At 30.6% G+C, this 24883-nt stretch overlaps 1 protein-coding gene across 1 annotated transcript in view; it reads right to left on the bottom strand.

Moving 5' to 3' along the window:
- Nucleotides 1-24883, bottom strand: part of MS3_00007686 (uncharacterized protein) — a 71788-nt gene that overhangs the window by 28794 nt on the left and 18111 nt on the right. Inside the window, exon 2 of the mRNA XM_051216002.1 lies at nucleotides 7002-8864. Within this exon, the coding sequence (XP_051066549.1) occupies nucleotides 7002-8705 (1704 nt within the window). The 5' untranslated portion in view covers nucleotides 8706-8864. The remainder of the gene's footprint in view (nucleotides 1-7001; nucleotides 8865-24883) is intronic.

The raw sequence follows: 24883 nt of genomic DNA, 5'->3' as shown, positions 1-24883 counted from the left end.
TGTTAAAAACTGTATTTATTAGTCAATCTTTATTAGCATATGTAAATCGTGTTGACAATATTCGTTTAATGAGTTGGTGGCTATTAATGCTCAGTATCTCAATGAATATCAAACTGGAGAGCATTTAAATCCAGCTTACCAGTCTTAGGTAGGATGAAACATTCATCTTGGTTTCCATTACAAACCACGATTCAACTCTGCTAAAATGTGTGAAGATACTGGTTTGAAAATTTCAAAGCACGATATTCCTCCAAGGAATTGTGTATGCTTCAAAGGGACTAATTGTTTTAAATTATATATGCAATTAATAGGTTAAAATTGAAATTTAAAAAATAACATTTTTAATCTATGAAGTCTGTAGAAACAACTAAATTAAACGTAAAAATCGTTATGAAGAAATAACATCTTTGACTAATTAAACCTTATGACAAATTAAAGAAAACAAATCTGTCATTTTATTCTTTAAACAATAGAAACTACGTATTACAATAAATGATTTGTCTTTCTTAAAACATCAGTTGTGCGTGTATGTGTATACAATTGTGTGTAACTGTATGATATGAATCGAATGTATGAGTTAGAAATATATTGTCATTGTAACAAATGTTTAAATTCAAGAATAGAGTTTATATGATAGTCATCTATTACATTAGAAGGTATCAGTATAGGACGATTTTACTTATATATATATATTACTTACGCCTGTTACTCCTCGTGGAGGAGCATAGGCCGCTCACCAGCATCCTCCACCCAACCCTGTCCTGGACAATACTTTCCGGCTTTTTCCGGTTGCTATTCATCCTTTCCATATCTGCTTCTATTTTCTGACGTAATGTGTTCTTTGACCTTCCTCTTTTGCGTTTCCCTTTAGGATTTTAATTAAGGGTTTGCCTTATGATGTAGTTTGATGATTTGCGTAATGTATGTCCTATCCATTCCCATCGTCTTTTCCTAATTTCTTCTTCAGCTGGAAGCTTGTATGTTCTCTCCCACAGAACGCTGTAGCTGATGGTATCCGGCTGATGGATGTTAAGTATCTTGCGTTGACAACCATTTATAAATACTTGTACCCTCTTGATGGTGGTTGTTGTAGTTCTTCAAGTTTCAGCTCCATACAGTAGAACTGCCTTGACATTCGTATTGAAGATTTTCACTTTGATATTGGTTGTTTTGAGTTCCATATGTTCTTCAATTGTAGGAATGCTGTCCTTGCTTTGTCAATCCTCGACTTTACTTCTGCATCTGAACCTCCTTGTTCATCGATGATGCTTCCCATATATATATCCCTAACAAATCTAATTCATTTTTGAAATTCTAATTTTAAATTAAATTAGATGTAAGATGATTTTTATCTTATCCTGTAAGATTTTCAAAACTTTTTCAAATCTTTTTTAGAAATCTGCTCCTATTTAATATTTGTACTATGTGAGATTAGATAAAAATTAAGGCAACAAAAATACAACACTTATACAATCATAGGGATAGTTAAATTAGAGTAAAACTGTACATATTTCTTTCATAATATTATTTTTTTAAAAATGGAGCGAATGTGAGAATCAGTTTACACTTGCAATAGTTTGACGATAATCCTTTTGAATAACAAACGAACCGTAATTATTTGACAACGTAGCAATTGATTCAGTTTCAGAATGATCTAGGAACTTTGTTAAAAGTAAATTTGAATATGCCACAGGTATTCAGAGTTTGACAACGCTTTAACCAGTAACACACTCTATCATGAATCGTACCCACCAAGTGAAATCAAAAGACAGAAGCGAGGAGGTTCGAAGATATATTTGATAGGCTATCAATATATCGAGAATCGTCTGATCTAATCTGGCTGGCGATTGCAGGGGTTGTTGAGCAAGGCGGCTCCCACTCGTGATCTGGTGCGGATGCATGACCGAGCGCCTTCAGCTATGTGAGTCCATTAAAACTAATGTGGTCAGCATCAGATGTCGAAAACTTACAGAGCTATTTATTTTAGGGATTCATTTACCGCTACAAATTCATACGTATTTTCTTAATATTTTTGAAAGATCCCTATATTTACTGTTAATAATGATAGATCCTTATGGAACATTAACATGGCTAAGTAAATAGAAGTATTTTTTGGTTATTATTCAACATGGCTTATGTGATATTTAAAATTAAAATTGTAGACTATGATAAACAACAATAAATTTTGATACTAAATGTTTAAAGTTACTTATTTGACCATGAAAAGTGTCATACCAAAATACTATTTAATTAATTAAACACTTTTGATAAGCTTAAAACTAGGACTCTGTGCTAAATATTGTCAAAATTGTTCTCAAGCATGTAAAGTTAACCATATCGTTTACAAGTAAACAGTTTGTAGTGGCATTGAATCTTAACCACATAATCCCTAAAGCTGAATACAAGACAAATGAGAAAATAGATATTCAATATTTAACGCAGAGGAAAAACCCAACAATAGAGAAGGCGGGAAGAAGGAATTGAATTGAATCCAATCGGGTTGCATGGCCCAGCCTTGCAGGCGTGGTCATGATCTATGATTTACTTTTATTCATATTAAATATATTGTCCTGTCTATAACCTAAATGTGTTCTCCATCATATGCTTGTGATTGTGACTTCCACGTAAGATCTTATAAATTAGGCAGTTACATTATGACAAATCTACAATTTTAGGATTTGGTCTATTATTAGAGCAGTACTGATATCAAAGTAGACCATAATTCTACAATTTCACTGATGTTGAATAACAATAATTGACTAAGTCTGAAAGTGCAGACTATTATATTGTACCTTGTCAACTCAGTATTGACTGAGATTTGCTAAAAATGATCAAACTGGGATGAAAATGAATTGCTATTATAGATGACTTTAAAGTTGAAATATTTAGCGAAGAGTAAAAAATGTGATAGAAAAGAGATTGTGAAGCTGTGAAGTTATATGTAGTGGTTGCTACTAATTATCAACAAATACTATTTAAATCAAAAAAGAGAGTTCACCCGTTCCCAGACAATAATTTACAATAAGGTCACTGATCGAGTTCGTTAATGTATATGTTATTTTGCATTTTATAACAAACGGGAGATTAATTCTCTAGAAAATACCCTATTATACTTAAGGAAAAGCCTCAAAGAGGATACAGATTAGTCTTTTATACATTATGAGAGTCCTAGAAATGTACTACTTAAAACCCCATTTCTATCTTACCGATCGTCGATTTTATAACTTTCAATTTTTTTCGACTCTCATATTTATATTTGATTTCTTTTTAAGATGGTTGATTTACACATATTTAGTTTCCTTCAATCGTCATTGCCAAGTAATGACAATAAGTATTTTCCCAACAAGATAAATTCGTTTCTTTTTTAATATTCCTTAAATTCGCTATGTAATTAGACGTTAGGGACGTGTGCAATATCTTACAAATACGGTAGATTAATTGATTCAATTAATTGATATTTACAAAAAGCTATAGAACATTAACTAAGATGATGACCAAAATGAAAGCAATACTAATAAAAGCTATGATGAGCAACCTCCAATAGGCCAAGACAGTTTAAGCTTTTAAGTATGCGACTAACTTTGTTGAATTAACGTTTAAACTTTGCTTTTACAATTATTATATGAGTAAGGGGTTTTGTGGAGATTGTAGTTATTACAATAGTTGAGATCATGAGTCAATTGATGCTAGACCACCATGAAAAACCTGGGAGCAGTGGACGGCCGTTTCGTTCTACTGTGTGACTTCTCAGAAGTGCTCATCCACGACATCGCCCCGCGGGATTCGAACTCAGGACCTGTCGATTGTCTAGTGCTTCCAGGTTTTCCATGATGGTCTACCTTCAATTGACTCATGAACTATACTGAATTGCTATATCAGTTGCGCGGTTTTAATTAGAAACTATGACTTGTTGGTAATAAAGAATGATAACCTCGTCATCGTCATAATATGACAACATAAATTTCGGATAATTAACTAATATTTATGATCATAGTTGTGAATGATTTGTACTGATTTGTCACGAGCAGCACCAGTTTCCTCGAGTAGAGATCTACTTTTCCAGTAAAAATAAAGTTAAATTAAGCATAGATTCAGGCTTTTTTGATTGACAAGACAGAATGACACTGTTTATTACCTATTAACTAATTAGGGTATATTGAACTGTGCTTAACATATTATACGAGGTAAGTTGTAGTTTAAAACTCCTGAACTAGAAATTTTAAACTGATGTAAACGTGTTGATTGAAATCTCTTATTTATATAAATAAACCTGACTCGACTAAATTCAGATAAAATGAATGAGTTATTGATAAATATTTAATTTCACTAACGAGACTTAGGAGTGATAAAGTAAGAAAATGAAATAATGAGTTAACATTGATCACTATTGATGCTCCAAATACTCTTGTTAACGATTAGTATTGAATCTATGAAGTCACAGATACATGTAAAATCCAAGATGAAAAAAAACTCTTATCACATCAATTCCATTACATCATTTTTATCTTATAAACAGTTGTGGTTTATTCATCTTTTGCTATAAGCTGAATATGGTGATTGTTTAAAAAGAAGGAATAAAATGAATTTAGTTTCGCTATCAAAAAATCTCTTGGTTGAGTAAATAATTTCGAATGGGATAAATATATTCAAAAATTCTGCTTTCACCTCAACTATATCTGAAAGTAAGGCTTAGATAAACATTTTAATTCCCCTTATCATATATTGATAGAACTTGCAAGTTTATTGTTAATATGTTCCTATAAGAAAGTAATTCATCTAAGCAAAAATTACATTACATTTGATATTTCATAGTTAAAGACATTAGTGTTCACTAATTGTTCATTGAATCATCTCAATGTTTTAATGAACTGAATGTTCAACACATTGTTAACATCGTATTATTTTGATATAAAGAAAAATCCTGTTTGCATATCACTGCAAATTTCAACTAAACTCATTAAAGTTGATGAAATAAACAACAACATTTTAGATTTCTGTATTTAATTAATTAAATAAAATTTCATGAATGAATCAGAACTGAAGTGAATTCTCATGAGTACACAAAGAATATACATTGATTTCTACTTCTTTTTTTAGTGAGGCATATTTAATAGAATAAAAAGTGATTGTGTCATATTAAACTATAGATTTTCATTAGTCATATTAAAACAAATGATCATAAGTTGCGATAGTAACGGTTTGGTGATTTTCAAAAATATTTTTTTGTTTTGGGAATGATTTAGAATGAAATAAATTGGAAAGTTTGTTGAACGAACGTTTCACCATCTTTAAAGACGTTTTGGAATTAGGTAATGCAATTTTATTTAAGATAGAATATATTTATTTAACTGACACAATAGGTGTGCTAACGCTTTAAAGTTTATTATGAGAGTAACCAAATTATAGATAGAAGCCTAATACATAACAATGGAGTATAGTTTGGAAGAAATATATGCTCTAACTGTGACTAAGACTATCAACCAGTTACTACAGGGTTATAAACACTCTTTAAAAATAAATATCTTACGTCTGATATTAAAATAAATCACACGAAAATCATAGTAATGGTTCTAAAAATCAGGTAAGAAATGTAACTAACAAATAATGGATTTTATATTTGTTATTTATTGAAGTAACTACTAGATTTAAAAGATCCCCATCAACATTTCCGTTATTCGAAATTCAATGCTTAAAGGTAATCAACAAGAAATATCAAACACAACTATCAATCCAAGCTCACGTTTACAACAAGTCACATAAATTGACATAGATAGATTATGAAAACTTTTGTTGAGATGTGAACAAACAGTTTCACATTAATTAGGCAATGAGTTTATGGAAGATATTAAAAATAAAATTTATCTACAAAAATCTCTATGATTAATTTTGATCTTATCCGCTGAGTGTTTTACAATTATTATTCCTTTTTAATGACTAGTAAAGTGTATAGAATTGTCATGATATAAAAATGTCTATACGAACAATAAATGTTTATCCTGTTGACCGATTCAGTTAAATTAGTATTCATTGTATTTCGAAGCAATGTTGTGTATATTGTTTGGCCATAATATTATATGACATAAAGTTATTTGATCTTAATAAAACAATCTAGTGTGAAAAACTTGGCCACATATGTTTAGCCTTAAATTGAATTCTGAAAGTTAATAATTTTGACTGCTAGAAGATTACACACCAAATTATATCCTTCAAAATACGTCTAATGTATGTATCAAGTTCACTAACTTCAGAAGCGATCAACGAAAAGTTACTTCATAAATGACCAGAACAAAATAAAAACATGGACCACGTAAATAATGAAATAATATTCGGATGATCAAATGCTTAAATCAAACTGATGTTTTGGAAAATTTCATCGAGTAACGAAATAATTCTCATTATGGCAGTACATTTTGTTAAACTACAAAATACTAGTTGCTTAAAATTGAAATATGAATCTAATAATTTTAGTGTACATAACTTTCAAAATTTAAAAGATTTCAAAGATTTTAGTAATATATCATATTAAACCTCAAATGCCCTGGTACGGCCGAGAGTGGGGAAAGTCAGCTCTCCCTCTCGAAATGCTTTCACATGGTCACGCGTATACAGCCACTGCCAGGGAAGTCCTACTCACTGCTTTCTCACTGTGGGGTGTTGTTAATGAAAACGAGAGGACGAAAAGGGAATATGGATACTGCAGATCCACCTAAGGGAGTCGGAAAACACTGATTTCAAATCAGTGGTGCATATGGGCTCTAGGATCCTGAGGGAACAAATGTGGAATGAGCCAACTTTTTGTCACCAACTACCACGGGACTGCATCTTCTGACATTGCTCCGGGTGTGGCCCGCTAAGAAAACCACTCGCTTTGGTCTGGACACCTGGGCAGTATCCCACTCCATACACAAATCAAGTGACTTGTATGCCGCATATACATTCGGTGCTTTTTTGTACCAATATTTATTTGTTCAAATAAATAAGTAAATAAATTTTCAACTTACTGTATAAAAATTTTTCTCTTCTCTATCTGGAATTTTTCTTGTACGAATAACATATTGCTTATAAGTTGAATGAATTCCAATAGCTTCATTAAATAAATTATATGATTGTTGAGTTTGTTGATGTGTAAGAAAACTTGTACCACCAGTTTCTTCAAATGAAAACATATCATCTTCTTTAATTAAATGACAACGAATTTGTTCAATTGGTGAATCATCATCGGTTACATGAACTAAAGCGACTATAGCTCTTTGTGGTGTTTCTACTTCCGGTAATGAAATACGTCCATCAGATAATCGTTTACCATTATTTAAAAATACAATTTTCGGTGGATTATCATTTACATTAATTATTCTTATTTGTATTTCACAACGAGAACTTAATATTGGTTGGCCATGATCAGTAGCAACTAAATGAAATCTTAACAAATTTAGATGCCTTTCAGCATCTAATGGACTAATTATTTGTAATGATCCCTTATAATATGTTCCTGCTGGATTATTCGACTGTTGTGGGGGAGAATTGGGAAACCCAGTGTGACTGTACAATTTTAGGTTGGAATTTTGACTTGGTTGTAATATAATACGGAAAAGATGTTGAGCTTGTCCAGTAGGATCATCGATAACTATAGTCACTCGACCATTATCTCCTATATCACGATCGAATAAAATGAATTCAATAATTGGTGAAGTCACTGAATTTTCTGCAACTTCAGCACGATATGTATTTTGTTCAAATGTTGGATGATTGTCGTTAACGTCGGAGATTTTAATAATGATGCTGACAGATCCAGTAAGTGCCTTATTCATATCTGGTGCATTACTAACTGGAATATTTCCACCACCATCAATGGCGATTAGTGTAAAGGAATATAAATCAACAAGTTCACGATCCAATCCTTCTGTTATAGTCAAATAAGGTTTACCCAAATGAGAATTTAAATTTATACTATTTGGTATTTCATGAACACCACTAATGAAATCATTATTTAAATCATTTGAATCTGAAACGCCTAGTCGAAAATGACTTTGATTCCCGTGTACCCAATTAATTGTACGGTATTCCGCTACACTGAATTGATCACTATCTGCATCAAAAGCTTGAGGTAACCATATCTTCTCATCCAGTTTAATATCTTCTCTTATTAAAATATATGGTGTATGAAGTGGTGGAAATCGTGGCGGATTATCATTAATATCTTGTACAGCTACTTGAATATAGAATGGTGTAGGTAATTCTGTTGGGCTTGTAATTATATTTACATGCAATAGTTTACAACAAGCTCCAGGTATACAAACTTGACTTGTATCACTGTAAGATGCAATTGAAGGATCATTTCGGTTGACTGAATGTCTTAAGGATTCAGTTTGTAAAAGACAGATCACTTCACGATCCAGTGGTTTTGCTAGTTTAATCAGAAATTCGTCTAAGATAAATGGCCAAAAGGTTTCTTGTTGATTCGCAAATGCTGTTATATTTCTGTTATGCGATACTGATGACTGAGATGACGATAATGGGGACAAATGACCATTCATATATCGTTCCAACATCGGTTTTAAATCAAATATCACAGTATTTAAAGGGATATTTTCCTGTACAGTGACACGTTCAAACAATTGAGAGATGCTGAATTTTAAAAATACGACAATTAGGTATAGGATAATTTGGTAAATAATAAGTAGATTATACATCTTAACATCGATCATGGCTAATTGCTGGAAAATGGTTCAAAATTTGACGAAATAACTGGTATTTATCCAAAAATATTGTAATTCTATTCAAAATAATTATTACTTCAGTGTGTAGTCAGTTGGTTTCTTAACTGTAAACACCTTATCAACAATGCATTGTCACCTTGTCATTACCTGAAATCAATAAAATTGTTTTAAAAAAGTATTAGAATCACTATACAAAATTATTGTGCTAAAAGTCATCCTAAAAGAAGTAATGCTAGTTGCATAAACCGGTTGAAGCATAAGAGGAAACTTATAGGTCATCTCTAAGATGGTATGTATGAAAGCATATATATTTTTTCCAGCAGACTGATGGTTATATGGCTATTGAGAACTATTCAAGTCATATAATCTATTCAAATTATGAAAGTTATATAAACATTAAAATAGATATCGGACGATTACTACTACTGCTACTGCTACTACTACTGTGGTGAACAGAACACGAGTGACGGACAATGAAATGTATTGGACCAAAAATTACAGCACTAGTTAATAAAACCTAACAACCATATAGTAAATGCTTAATTTGCAAAATGTCCATCAATTGTCTTGAAATGACTCAAAATTCATTGTTCTTGCATCTTCATACAAACTGCATTCTGTTTTCATCCTTTATTGTCCGATCCTCTTGTCTCTCTGCTGCCAGACATTCTGTTCCTGACTAACGTCATATACTACTTAAGTCTATATAAGTAGCACACATCACACTACTACTACTGTTATTCCTAATCAAACTTTAAATTTTCTATCCATTAAATATATAAGTTAAGTATTAGGCGCGTTTGTTATAATTATCTATCAATAATTGTGTATATTTAACAAACATCCCTAAAGAGTCCATAGATTTTGTTAAATTTACGATAAGTTTTCATTTGAAACTGCCACTTATAGAACAACTGATTGACAATGAAGCAATAAATAGTTGTTTTTCTCTATTCCGTGACACGTTAAAGGTGCTCAACAGCTACTCATTGGGGAAGCAAATTCAAAACAACAAGGTTTTAGTAACATGTGTGATATTTCTAAACGACTTCCATCTAATGAGCAACTTGAGAAAAGACGCTAGAGGTGGATAGAACACAGATTGCGGAAATTGTTGAAATGCATAATGTGGCAAGCCATAAATTTGAATCTTCATGACAAAATGAATAGAGAAAAATCACAGAACACATTGTATTGGATGCAGACATCAAAAGAATGAATAGCATTTAGAAACAACTGAAAAGGAGAGCTCAGGACAGAGTAGTCAGAAGATTCCTGGTCAACGGCACATTCTTCACAAGAGGTAACAGGTGCGAGAGAATAGGTAGATAAAATTGAATTCAAATGATCTAGATTTCAACATTCCCATAAATTCTCTACCTTTAGAATAAATCACAATAAAATCCATGATATATACTAATTAAATAACCAAAATGACAGATATTTTGATTACATTTAGATTTATATTTTATTCATTTGAATGAGGAAAATATCATCTGAACTTCCTATAAACAAGAACTTTGAGTTATACACAAAAACGTTCTATTTTTCTTAAAGACATTTCGAAATCTTCTCAATGAAGATCTATTTATCTTAAAATTTTTGAGCACAGCGTTGGTATCCATTAGTGATAATAATTAATTATTAATATCAACCACAAATAATAACTGAATTTGATTGACATACCGTAAGAATGTATACAATGTTTATCATATGGTTGTTAAATTATTCACTTTGGTGTGGTAATCAATCATAAGGCAGTATCTATTCAATCAATCGATTTTACCAATTACATGAATTTCATTATTTGGTCTGATAAAAAAACACTCATTTTGTTTGACAAAATTTTATCCGTATAGATAATATGCTGAACATTGAACCACCCCGCAAGGAAACAACAACCGGAAGTCAATTAAAAGCAGGGGGTTGAATTTTAAACAGATAGTTTCAATATTAAATAGATAAGAAAGTTTATTTGAAAAACAAACAGCATATGTATGATAATTATATTGAACAATTAACATAAATCTAACAAAATTTTCCACGTGATACTCCTGCAGAAACGAACAAGTGGTGTTATTCATTGAAATCATGAACCGATCGATGTTTGACCACCATTAAAAACCTGGAAGCACTAGACAGCTGTTCCGTCCTAGTATGGGACTCCTCAGCAGTGCGCAATCACGATCCTGCCAGCGGCATTCGAACACAGGACCTATCGGCCATAAGTCCGATAGCTTAACCTCTGGACCACTGAACCGGAATCTAACGTTGTTAACGGCTAACTTCAATCAATCCATACTAAGACGAAACGGCCGTCTAGTACTTCTAGGTTTTCCAGGGCGGTCTGGCTTCAACTGACTCATGAATTCAACCATTAAATTATTATTGTATCCACAAACTCCCCTTTCTGATTTATCACTTTATTTTATTATTATTGTTATATCTCTAGATGCTTATATTCTTGATATGACGCGTATAACTTGAGCACTTGCACGCTAGAACCCTTCCAAGTCACAATGAGAAGACAAAAGACTAGTGAAAGAAATGCTATTCTAGACAGTGTCGACGACCCTAGTCGAAAATACACTAGTTTATATATTGATTGTACACACAATTTGATTAATAATTTGGATGAAATCACATATATAAAAAAATACTTAGAGTTATAACAAATCACATACAGAGCATACTTCATGTCAATTAAATACAAGAATATCGTATATTATACAGAATATCATAAGAGAGAAGTAAACAAATACTACACTGAATGATCAGCACACTGAATCAGAAAGGAAGTAATTTTGAACAAAACTCATAATGAGTAAATCAATCGAATTTCGACTTTTCTATCCATCATATGAATTATATTTTCCAATAAATTCGATGAGTAAGAATCTGTTAAGCACTTATTTTTCAATGAAAACGAAAAATGTACAATTTTGTGATTTTTTTGTAAATGAAGAAAAGTTTTCCGTAAATTTGTTAAATCGTGGATTGGTTGAGGTTAGACATTAACACCACAGGATGCCGGCTCAGCGGTCCAGTAGGTTAAGCGTTTGCCTGCGAGACTGAAGGCCCTAGGTTCGCAACTCGAAAGGCGGGGTCGTTGATGCGCAGTGCTGAAGAGTCTCACAATAGGATGAAACGGCCGTCCAGTGCTTTCAGATTTCCAATGGTGCTCTAACATCAATCGGTTCATGATCTCAATCAAAAATCCAAACTTGTTTCTAAATTTATCTGTTAATTAGGTCTGATTTTTACACTAATGAAATGTAATTAGTTCTAAAATAAAGTGAATTTTAAATGAACATCGATGAAATAATTTTGCGTTATCCCAAAAAAGTTATAAAATATATTATTGCAAATTCCTTAAAGTTGTGTATACTTTTCAAAATGGGAAACAGAAAACTGATTTTTTTGGGTAGTAAATGGATTTTTAAGTGAATAAATAAAGAGTTATAGAGTGACGTTCTCAATTCTAACGTTTATAAAATAATTTCGACGGTTGAGATCATGACTCAATTGAAGCTAGACCACTATGGAAAGCCTGGAATCACTGGACGGCTGTTTCGTCCTATTGTGTGACCCCTCAGCATTGCGCAATCACGACCTCGCCTCACGAGATTCGGACCCAGGACCTATCAGTCTCGCGCGCGAGCGCTTAACCACTAGACCACTGAGCCGACCAGTATCCGATAGTGTTAATGTCTAACTTCAACCAATCCATACCAGGACGAAACGACCGACCAGTGATTCCAGATTTTCCAGGGCGGTCTAGCTTCAATCGACTCATGATCTCAACCATTGGAATTAATATAATATCCACAAATCCCTTCTGATATGTTTATAAAGTAGACATTCACACAATACATTGATAATGTTTTATAAAATAATAATGTAATGTTAAGGAAATTGATGTGTTATAACAAATTTAATTTTTAGGAGAAGTTGGCTTGTATTGTTTATTCATTGTTGAATATTATGCATAACATGAAATTGGATTTAAAATCCATGATTTAAACCTTTGATAAAGGTCATTAACTCAGCCGATTATAAGCATAGATGGATAGCGGCTAGCAGTAGAATTTAAGACGAGCGTTTCGTTCTATTTGGGACTCGTCAGCTGGTTGTACCTGCGCGTCCTTCTAACGACTATCCATCTTTGATTATAATGCTTGTGAATTAAGAGAATATCGAGGTAATCTGAACAGGATGCACATATGGTGATAAAAAGTGATCGATTGTGGTCCTAAATATCAATGACAAGAATCAAACAATCAATACAAAAATGAATTATCTGAGTCAATGTTTCGTTTTACTAAAGTACATATTTCCATGAACACAATCAAAATTCAAATTGAACAAAAAGATGTTGTTTTTCAGTAAATTTTTCATTCATGATTCTACACTTAAATAAATAGATTTTACAACTGAGTATGAAACCAATGTTACTCAAATACGCTTTCGTAAATTTCTAGTATGTTCTGAAAACCTAGTGTTATCTTTAGAAATAATAGTGAATTGATAATAATATGAATGAAAATTTTAGTCATATGATTATTTATTTACATGATTTATTAAAGTATGAAAATGTATGATGAAAATTTTAGCTCAGCTTTGGGTGCTAATAAGAAACACTATCCTTGTATAACCAATCTATATTGGAGTTAAAGTAAAGATAATTTATAAGAGGATTTCTTGTAGAATATTACATTTGTCACATACTTCAAGATTTCCCATGTTTATATACATCAAATGTAATTGAACTCGCACTGCGTCTGAGTTCTTATTTCTTCGGTCAGTTGTTTAGTGAAATAACTCTTTGAAAGGTTCACTTACATTATTCATTTCATGTTCGCATAAAAATACAATTTCTATCAATAATTAACCGGTTGAATAACTTTTTTCATTCGTCATCTTATTCATGGATAACAATAGGTAAAATATATACTACTAGCTGATCTAAAACTATTTGGTTATTATTGATTTGTAAAATTTAGCCTTAAAATTTATTTATAATAATCCAGAGCCGAAATTACAAGTTAACTTATATTAAATTTCTTATAGAATAATATTTACTATTGTTCATAAGTCTTAGGCCTATGTTCCATTGGGAGTAGCAGGCGTAAATAATTAAGTCATACGTCTTAGCCAAATAATGGACATTGTAAAATAATTCATGACGATAACACAATCTCAAAATTAGTAACACAGCAGAGATATTCTAAGCTACTCTGATAAAAGATATATATATATGTATAATATCAACTGAATCTATGGTAGATAGAACAATGTATTTTACATTAGTTCCACATTTGAACTAAACACAGATAAGATTTTAATGTGAACAGTGTCATCTCTAGTTGAATAACATTAGACATTTTACACAATGATTAAATAAACCAGCTAATGGAAGAAAAATACCACAGAACTTAGTGAAATAAACAAAACTCTAATTTTCAAAATGTTGATCATTGGATGTTTTCTCTTTAAACATTTTGTTTATTTTTTGTTTATTTTTGAGCTGAGAACGATTGTGTAGAATGGGAAGAAAAAAATTAAATGATGATAATACAGTAAAAACTTGTTTGTTAATTAAGCAATCTAAATAAATATTTATTTAAAACAGAATTTTAATCAGCTTTCTATACTTACTATGAAATTGACATGAAATAAATTTGAAATTATAACTGCGCATATGTCATTTGGCTTATATATATAAGCTATGCTGCAAGCAAACAATAAAATTTCCTATTGCCCTGTGTCGGATTCAATAATTATATATTACTTAAATTCAACAAGTATACTAATTTAAAATGAATGATATTTCCTCCTCGATCATTCAAGGAATACCTTTTAGATAAATGGATCTTCATTTCAGTGAAACTATTTACTGAATAAAAATTTCGTATTTTAAATAGATGATCTGTAAAATTTCAAAACAGTAATGTCCAAGACGGTATATTCTATATGATAATGTTTATTTTAGGGATGTAAAATGTCAGAAAATTAACATTTATCAGAAACAGTTTAAATTTACTAACATGCATGAACTGATAGAACTTTAAGTTCCAAATGTTAGTGTGTCAATAAACTATTTAAAAAAACAGTTGACTTGTAAAAATATTACATTTTAGTTCAGATTGTATTTAAAAGTAATGGGATGGATTGTCCGAGAAACAAGACAATGTGGTGTTGGGAAGTTTTCAGCAATACAATTACCTAGCAGTTCTTTTTGATCAATATGTTAAAAATGAACATCTAAGTTAAGAATATATGTAATTTTAATTCATTAAACCACTCACAATCTTGATGAAGATTGCTACTTTTAGCAGTGTTGTACTCTCTGAGCTATATGGTTGAATAGTGAAGATTTTATTTTCCTTCTGAAAAATATCAACACATCCGTTAAACCTTTGAGCTTAAAGAACACAATACTGTCGAAAATAAGAACCATGTTTAGATATGATGACCTAGAGTATGGATCTAATTATATAGGTAACAATATTTTTAAATTAACATTCTACAAAGACTTTTGAGAGACCGGTCATAATCTAGCTTTTTAAGAAATAGGTGTCAGTTACTTAGTATTTCAAGCTTTTTTGAGCAATTTGTTAGTCAGTTAACTTTCTGTTTTAACAACCTAATATGCCTTCGTCAGTAGAACAGTGTATTTTGCACACATTTGTTTCTCTCTGGTTTAATGGTGAACAATATAAATAGTTAAGGACAGTCTTCATCACCAACTGACATCATGTATAGAATTAAAGAGAAAATTTGGCATATTTCACCGAATATCGACCAGGCTGAAATTGTGTACGCTGCATAAAGAAAGCTACAATTTTGTATTTCTTAAGGCACCTGGCTAGAAGTGCTAGGAAGTGTCAAAATAAGGCAAGGTAGATAGCCAATAGATGCTCAATGGATTTTTAAGCGTCGTCAAGATATGGTGACAGCTGCTTTCTGACTTTCTGTTACAATTTGTATGATCAGTGAGGTTTGTTGTGATGGACTAACTATACAGATTTTCGTGAATAAGAAAGTGTATTTATAACACTTCACAGTGAAACAGATATTACGCAAAATATTAAGGCATTAATATACTTAAACAAAGGTATCCTATCAATATAACCTTCGATAATATAAGATGTAAAAGTCAAGCATTTTTAAAATAGCGCATAAGTAGCACAAATGAATTGTGAGGATCTTAAATACATTTAATTCATCCAAAAATATTCAGTGTACATTGAAAAGAAGCAGTAGACTTGGTTTTCTTCAGCGTTACTTACTCTTATGTGAATTAGGTTATTCCAATATACTCACTTAAAGTATACAACTATATATAGTAAGTTATTTTGCCTAAGAAATAAAATCCTACCAAAACTACATGTATCAAGCGTCAATAAAGTTTAGAAAAATCCTCATATTTGGTTTCTTACCTTAGGAAAAATACTGTCAATAATATATTTAAAATGATTAATAAATGACCAAAGTTTACAAAACAAATATTAGTTCAGTCAAGAAATATTTGACTAGTTATAGTCATGAATGTAATAAACAAAAGGCGAATTTTAATACTTCTGATAAAGACTAGTTAATACAGTATACAATAATGTGTACTACTAATACTGATCTTTGTATTTTCCACTTGATTTAGTTTTATTTTTCCCTTAGTAAAATTAGTCGAATGTCTAATCGAACCGATCCTAATAAGTAAAATATTAATTAGGAAAATTAAGAAGCTCATAATTCTGCTTTATTCAAATCTTCCCATTTTATTTCATTATACATCAACAGTTATCTTGATTGAACAAAATATAAAAATGTAAATTTGACTTATGTACTTTTTTTAATTAGGTATTTTTATGGAGACGTTTATATGAAATGAAGATATTGACACTCGAGAAATGAAACCGTCTGAAGGATCACTGAATATCAAGGGATATCAGATAATTACTTCATTCTGAGTAAAAACTATTCGGTGATGTAAGTGTGTAAATTTTTGCAGAACTGAATAGAATACTACTCGAGTCTTAAGGAGAATAATTAAGGATTGGGCTTATGGGATAAAATCTCACGGTTTACGTTTCAAGATTCAGGTAGTTTGGAACTTATGAACCGCTAATTTGTTCAAGCGTGAAGTTGAATTTTATGGTCCTTAAAATTCATCAGTCTGAATCAGTTATTGACTAGTTTAACAAATGATAATTTTTAATTATGTGAATTCATTAAAAACACACTTTGCATATCCATTTTTTCATTTGGAGTTTACAACTTAGTTTTCATAGTGAAGCAAATTATCGAGAACTGAATTGGCTTTATACAATAATAAACAATTTACTGGATTTCAATCCTAAAAAACATCAACATGGGTATAGGAACAACTAGTTGACAGGTCTATAGAAGGGAGAAGCTTACATGTTGAATTCTATTGTTAACTATGACTTAAAATTTACCGGCGAAATAATCTGCAAGGGTTAAGTATAGATTCATAAATTAACATTCTTCTTTTAATACACTAAATTTGTGTTAAAATGTTGTTTGTTATTTAAGGTTTTTCAAATCATATAAAACTGTTATCTGTAAGCCTACATTTCACTATGAGTTTAGCAAAAGTAGGAACTGAACTATTTACTTGTATATGATTGAAATTAATCTAGAATTTTCAACACTATGTGTGTGAAATACCGTAAGCTGCATTATAAAGGTGATATGATTTAAATATTACAATTATTAACGTTTGTATACTCCTCATAAGTCTAATAAGAGAAAAAGAAATAAACTGCTTATATAAATTTTCGTTTAAATTTGATCGAATAGTTTCACAGTATTTGGGTGCCCAGTTGAGACAATAATGAGACATTAATGAGAAAGAATGTATTTGTAAAATATCGACGAATAAATTTGAAGTAAATACAACATTTCGTCTAGCAATGACATTCAAGCTTTTTCTGGGAATTATAATCAAACACCGAAATTATCAAACAACAAGCCTATTTATATTTGATAATTTTGATGCTTGATTATAATTCCTTGAAAAAGCTTGAACCAGATTCCTGGGCAAAAAGATGAATTTACTACAAATTCCTATTACAAATACATTCTTCCTTATTAATGAAACAAACTGTTGTTTTCTGTTTTTTTTCACAACCTTTACTAAATAATACTTGTTGTACACAATTATTACTTGAAAATATTACAAGACTTAAGTAAAAAAACAATTTTGATTACTTCCATTTAATTTGATTTACTAGAAATTCTAAAAGTAATTTTATCATATGATAATATTGTGGTGCGTGCTACTTATATTGATATAAGTAGTATATGAAGCGAATCAGGAATGTAATGTCTGGCAGCAGAAGATGGGGAAGATCAAGAAAGAAAGAGCGGGAATAGAAAGCAATTAGTATGGAAATGCAAGAACAACGAAGTTTGAGACAATTATTGAACATTTTACCAATTAAGTGTTATAGTATGGTTTTTCTATTTTACCAAGTAACTCTGTAATTTTGTGTTAAATATAATTCGGTTGTTCTCACCTGTGTTCTCCTTCACTACAATATCAATTTATAATCTATCTAAAGTGTAAAAAAGGGAAATTACTAGAAAAATCTCGCCTCTTCTTTCATTGAAAGTATTTTCTTCTCTTTTCATGATACTTAAAGAATGACAACATAGAATTTTATGAAGCTAAAGTTACACAATTTAAAGAAGGATACTTAGATTAACATACGATTTTTTTCCCAAGTAACCTAATTATATTGATTAGAAGTGGTTTAAATTATAAATATGAATAATTAATGATTCAATTTGACTCATTTCTTTAGAGAGAGATTATAGTTTAAATAAATGAAAGTAATAAAATTAATCTATTTTTGACAAATAAATGTATCCTATAGAAAAGATCTAACTTTAATAACCATGTGAATGATCTAATTTACATCATCTTCTGTTGTATATCACTTTGTTATTTATTTGGAAGTCATTGGAATCATATTTTATATTTTAATAAATTGTATCCTGGTATCTTCTTTTTATTATTAATAAAACAAGAATTAATGATCGGATTTTATCATTTAAAATGATTCAATAATCATTTAATTTAATTTAATCCGATGGAATTTTAAAATGTTGCGTTTTAATATTTAAAAAAAATTATAAAACCATAATAAACAATAAATTAAGAAGAAGAAAAAGAAAATTTCCATTTAAACAAAAGTTTTGCGGAAATTTGAAATTTTACGAAATATGGTGGTGTGAACAATTGTTAGATTGAAAATTGAATTGTTTCTAAATTCCTTTTTATTTTGTTTATTTTAAAGTTTTCTTTTTGTTATTGGTTTAATTAAAAAATATACATTACGAATTCATTTAATTATATATATATATACTGGTCCACCATGGTGCTTGGTGCCTGTGTGGTTGCGTCACAGGATTGAGCTGTACTATTCAGATTGTAGCGTTAAAGCCTATACGGTGTTTGGTTTTCCTGCTAAACGGGGTTGAGCTGTACTTTTTAAGTTGTCACGCGAAAGTCCGGATGGTGTCTGGTTCTCCTGAAAATCAATGTAAAATTACCCTGACCCACAAGGGTATATTATATAAATGTGAATTATATATATATATATATATATATATATATATATATATATATAGTGGTTGAATTAATGAGAAGATTAAAGCTAGACCACCATGGAAAACCTGGAAGAACTAGACATATGTTTTGTCCCTGTACGGGACTCTTCAGCAGTGAACTTTCAATATTGTTTGCAATTGTTTTTTTTAATCGTAAAAAGTTTTTTACAAAGACATTAATTCAGTAGTAAGTTTAAAGTAGGATCTATGAGTAAGTGTGTTCCGTAACTAATAAGAAATGTTGAGTTATTTTCAAAATTAACTAAATCAAATAATAGATGATCGTTAAATTAAAAACTAATAGCTTAGTAGAAAAATATCAAGTGAACAAATATTCAGAGAAATTACTTGCTAATACAAATAATCACACAACAATTGTATGCAAAATCTTACAAATATCAATAAAATTTCCTGAAGTTCTAAGTTAGTTAGTTCTATGTTTAGCCATACCTACAAGTTAATAAGGTATGAGCAATTCATCTCATAGTCATGAGGTATATAAACGAAACCAGGATTTTGTTTACTAACCTTATGATGAACAGGTTTAATGTGGAAAACACAGAAAAATACTTACAAGCCGATGGGTTGCTGATAAAGATACTTTCTAGCGAATGTGAGGATCAAATATATGTGAATGAACGTAAATAAAATTAAGATGGATTGATATTGTGTTGGAATGTTTGTAACGGTTACGGTCAATCCGGACAAATATCATTAAGTATAAAATAAAATAATAGATAGTAGAGTAAGGTGACCAATGGAGTTCACTCAAGTCTGTTGTGAAGCAGTTACTCACTGAAGACAATGGTGGGCGGCAGTGCAATATCGTGGATTGTTTGAGGTTAGACATTAACACCGTTAGGTGCCAGCTCAGTGGTCTAGAAGTTACGCATTCGTGCGCGAGCCTGGAGGACCTGGGTTCGAACCCCGCGAGCAGGATCGTGGATTTGCCTTGTTGATGAATCTCATACTGGGACGAAACGGCTCTCCAGTGATTTCAGGTTTTTCACGTTGGTCTAGTCTTAACTGACTCATGAATTCAATCATTAGATTACTGCGATCTCCACAAAACCCCCCTTCTGACATATATATATAAGCATTTTTTAAGGTAAGCGATATTCTTTTGTATTTTCTAGTTACTAATCCATTTAAACGTTTGCTTTGATCACCTATTTTGCTCATATAAAATATAGGCTGTAATATCAACTTATATTTCAGTTGAAAGTTTTTACATAATGAATAGTGTCATAAAATTATAATGTTTATTTCTATCTTTCTCTAATACAGACGCATATACACATATGTACATTCAGTGTCATTCTATCTGTTATCCGTCATTTTATTTATGTATATAATCACTCCCTTGATAATTGAAATTAAGCATTTTGGAATATCATTGATATAAAACCAACAGAAATTATCAATAATAATAAGATTAAAAGAAATGTGTAAATAATGGATTAATCAATGTAAAAGTGAGAAAACATCATTAAAACTGAGTAATGAACTGAAATTGAATAAAAAAAAATGGTATCCTTAAAAATAACGTGATGCATTTTTAGTTTAAATTTAAACAAAACAAGTACCTTTAATAATAATTTACTATCTCCAAGTGAATTGTAATTGAGTTTAGTGTTTTGTGTACCTTTCGTTAGTTTATCGTTTGTCATCATTTGGATTTTTATGTTTGATAAACAACTAAATCACTAGTCAAATGATCAACTTTTTCTATCATTATGAGGATTTGTGGAGAGTGTTATATTTTCATAGTTGAATTCACAAGTCAATCTAAGCTAGATCATCATTGAAAACTTGGAAGTACTGGGAGATCGTTTTATCCTAGTATGAAACTCTTCAACAAGGCGCATCTTCATTCTGAAAATAGTTTAAGTTGCACGACGATTATTTAAGGTAGATGAGAATAATTGCTAGATCAGTATCTAAATATATGACAAAAGAAGCATGAATTTTGTTCCAAATAAAGTTTGAAGTGCATGTTTGACATTTTTAAAAAATTAATCTTTCTATAAATTTATCAGCTTGTAAACGCTTCATGAATATAGATACACAAACGTATAAAAGATTGGACTATATAACTTTTAATTATCATTCACAAGAATAGTTTCGAAGCAAAAATATGCTTTAAAATAGAGGAAGTAGTTTGTTATTTGACAGGAAATATTAAACTTGGTATGAATACAATGTGATAAGCATGATTAAAATTAGGAAAGCATTTTTATTTATGTCTTAATATGTGGTTCTGTGTATATATCTTTTTAAGGGAGTCGTTATGTTTACTAACATGATACCGCTACTTTCTTTTAAAATGAATAATAGTAAATCAATCAGTAATTCAGTCATTTTAATCTGAAAGTATAGGCTGATAAATAAGGAATGTAACAGCTACATACCTGATCTTTGCAAACATTGAAACATTGAAAATAGTTGTGACCGAATCATTTTCTGTAAACAAAACTAACTTCAGTTACAAATATTTCTTAGATTATAAACTTAGTAGAATAATTTTTTTCACATAACAATAGTTTTCCACTTTAGAATTTATTTTAATAGACAGCACATATGAATCACATGATATATTTGTTTAATTTACTAGGCTTACTTATGTCTGCTACACTTCTCGGACGAGCATAGGCCACCCACCAGCACTCTGCATCCAACCCTGCCCTGGGCAATCCTTTCCAGTTGCTATTCATCCTTTTCACATTTGCTTCCATTTCCCGATGTGATGTGTTCTTCAGCCTACATCGTTTCCGTTTACCTTCAGGATTCCAAGTTAGGACTTGCTTCGTGACGCAGTTTGGTGATTTCCGTAATGTATGTTCTATCCATTTCCGTCGTCTTTTTCTAATTTCCTCTTCAACTGGAAACTGGTTTGTTCTCTCACACAGTAGGTTGTTGCTGATGGTATCCGGTCAACGGATATTGAGTATCTTACGTAGACAACTGTTTATAAATACTTGTACAGTTTTGATGATGGTTGTGGTAGTTCTCCAAGTTTAAGCTCCGTACAGTGGAACTGTGTTGACGTTCGTATTGAAGATGCCAACGTTGATGTTGATTTGCGGGCTGCTGTTTTGAGTCCCATATGTTCTTCAACTGTATGAATGCGGCCCTTACATCAGATCTTCTTTGTTCATCGATGATGCTTCCCAGGTATGTTGAAGATTCCACATCTTCCAGAGTTTCGCCAACAAATGTGATCGGGTTGGTGATTTCCATGTTGTATTTGAGAATCTTGCTTTTTCCCTTGTGTATGTTGAGACCTACTGATGCAGATGCTGCCGCTACACTGTTTGTTTTAACCTGAATTTGTTCATGAGTATAGAATAAAAGTGCTAGGTCATCTGCGAAGTCCAAATCTTCTAATTGTTAGATGGTTATGGCCATTTATTTTGCATGAAATAGTGGTTGTGATGAATAACAAGATCAGATTTAAAATGTCAATACTCAATTTTATAATCTACAGTTTAATAAACGAATGCAAAAGATAGTTATTATCACCGACTCGTTAGAGAATTATTAAAGGACAAAAAATTCTAGATGTTTTTTTTCTTGATTTTGCTAACATCGCATTTAGAATATAAAAAATTGGACCTGACTTAATAATCCAATGATATCAATATTTTTACTGCGACATTTTAAAATTCCAGTTTTTATAATGTTTCTAATGTATGCATATTGTTAGTCAGTCCCAAATAGTTTGTCTCTCTCCCTGGTTTACCAACTCATTTATGTCTGTGTTGTACAAATCTTCCTCATTCAATTATTTAAGAAAATATTATTGTATTTTGTAGTTGATGCATCATGTTTTAGAAAAAAAAAATAAAGAAAACATGTACAGAAACTGTTTAACACAAGAAATGTCTAGAAGACATTTAATTGCAGCCGGTGTTTATAGAGGAACTTTAAACCTAGTTTATATTATAAACAAGTTAAAGAACATAATCGATATTCAAGAGTATGACAAAGTTTAAGATGTATCTATGACAACTGGAACCGTTCAGTTAGCTAAAGTATAAGAAATAACAAAACATTGATTGATTTATTCTGATGTGAATATATAATAACTGAAAAGTGCTAAGTGTTTTTTTAAAGACATTTTATGCTTCAACTAATATTAACAAGCGTTTTCATGTTTTCTAGTATATATATACATTTTTAATTATAATAGCCTAAGCAACATATAATTACATTGAAATTTTAATTTTATACATGAACACCAAGTAATTGTTTCTAACATATTCTAATTATTATTTACATATTGATATTGTAAAAATACATGCTCTATGTAATTATATGATAAAGTGTATAAGAATTTGTCTCTAATTGTTAATCAAGTTGAAACTATGTACTCTGAAAATTATTGACTGTTGATATGATATGATTATAACTCAGAAATAAATCAATATGGAGCAATGATCTGTGATAATCATTGGTTAAATAATAATTCTATGTATATATACAAGTGTCATGTTACATGTTTGTTTTTGTTATGGATACTTTCTGCTGATCGTGTTGTAATATAGCAACAAGTAGTTAAAGACAACTACTCAGAAACTGTACTTCGATGTGGTGTGTCCTAGCTAACTCTTAACAGTGAGATGCATTAATAATAATGAAAAAAAAGAAATATTCCATCAAGACAGTGTGCTATTCAACGATATTATCAATAAGCTATTCAAGTTATAATTATCCTTACGTAGGACAAATATGTTAATACTACTTGATATCTAGGGTGTGATCAACTGATAATGTTCATTAAGGCATTATTCATGATTTCTCCTAACCACCTTACAGATTCCTTTTATATGTCTAGAAAGAAATGGTTAAGAATTTCATATAGTTTTCTTTTCTGTATACCCAATAATTTATTCTAAGTATCAGTTCGTTGAAGTATATTATATAACCGTTCAATTTCTATTTAAGTTTTTAAATATAACCTACAATAGGTTTGTTACGATATACATACACAAAATCAGACAGTTTGTATCAACACTTATATAATTTTATCAAATATGATCATTTGAGTAATTAATAAAACGATGGAATGAAAATTACTTTATTTTAAAAGTATATTTTTCTCTAGTCTTTCAGAATACCTGTATGGTAATTATATAAAATTAACACTAATACACATAAACATTATAGAAAGGATATCATGACAAGAGAAATTAAGTTCAGCATTAAAAAAAATCTAAACGGATTAAATAATAAATAGTTTTTTGGGAACAAATATTTACTGACTATATTCCAGGTTGTTTTATAATAACTCTCCTATAACCAATTTCGATTATGGTTAATTTTGGTTAAACCCTTTTATTAACTTACTTATCAAACAATGTTATTTGAACAGTAGGAATTCGGATATTTCTTTGTACCGTTATGATCACTAAATCATATGACAGACTCTAGCTAAAATATTGATTGCTTCAGTATCGTTCGATGATTCATTCTCCTCCCCATGTATGTATGTGCTCAAATCTAATTATTAGTCCTTGTTTTGCCTT

This window comes from Schistosoma haematobium, chromosome 4, assembly GCF_000699445.3.
Source record: "Schistosoma haematobium chromosome 4, whole genome shotgun sequence".
In the NCBI taxonomy this organism is placed as follows: domain Eukaryota; kingdom Metazoa; phylum Platyhelminthes; class Trematoda; order Strigeidida; family Schistosomatidae; genus Schistosoma; species Schistosoma haematobium.
The sequence above is the reverse complement of the archived record's forward strand: the minus strand, read 5'-3'. Positions and strand labels throughout refer to the sequence as shown.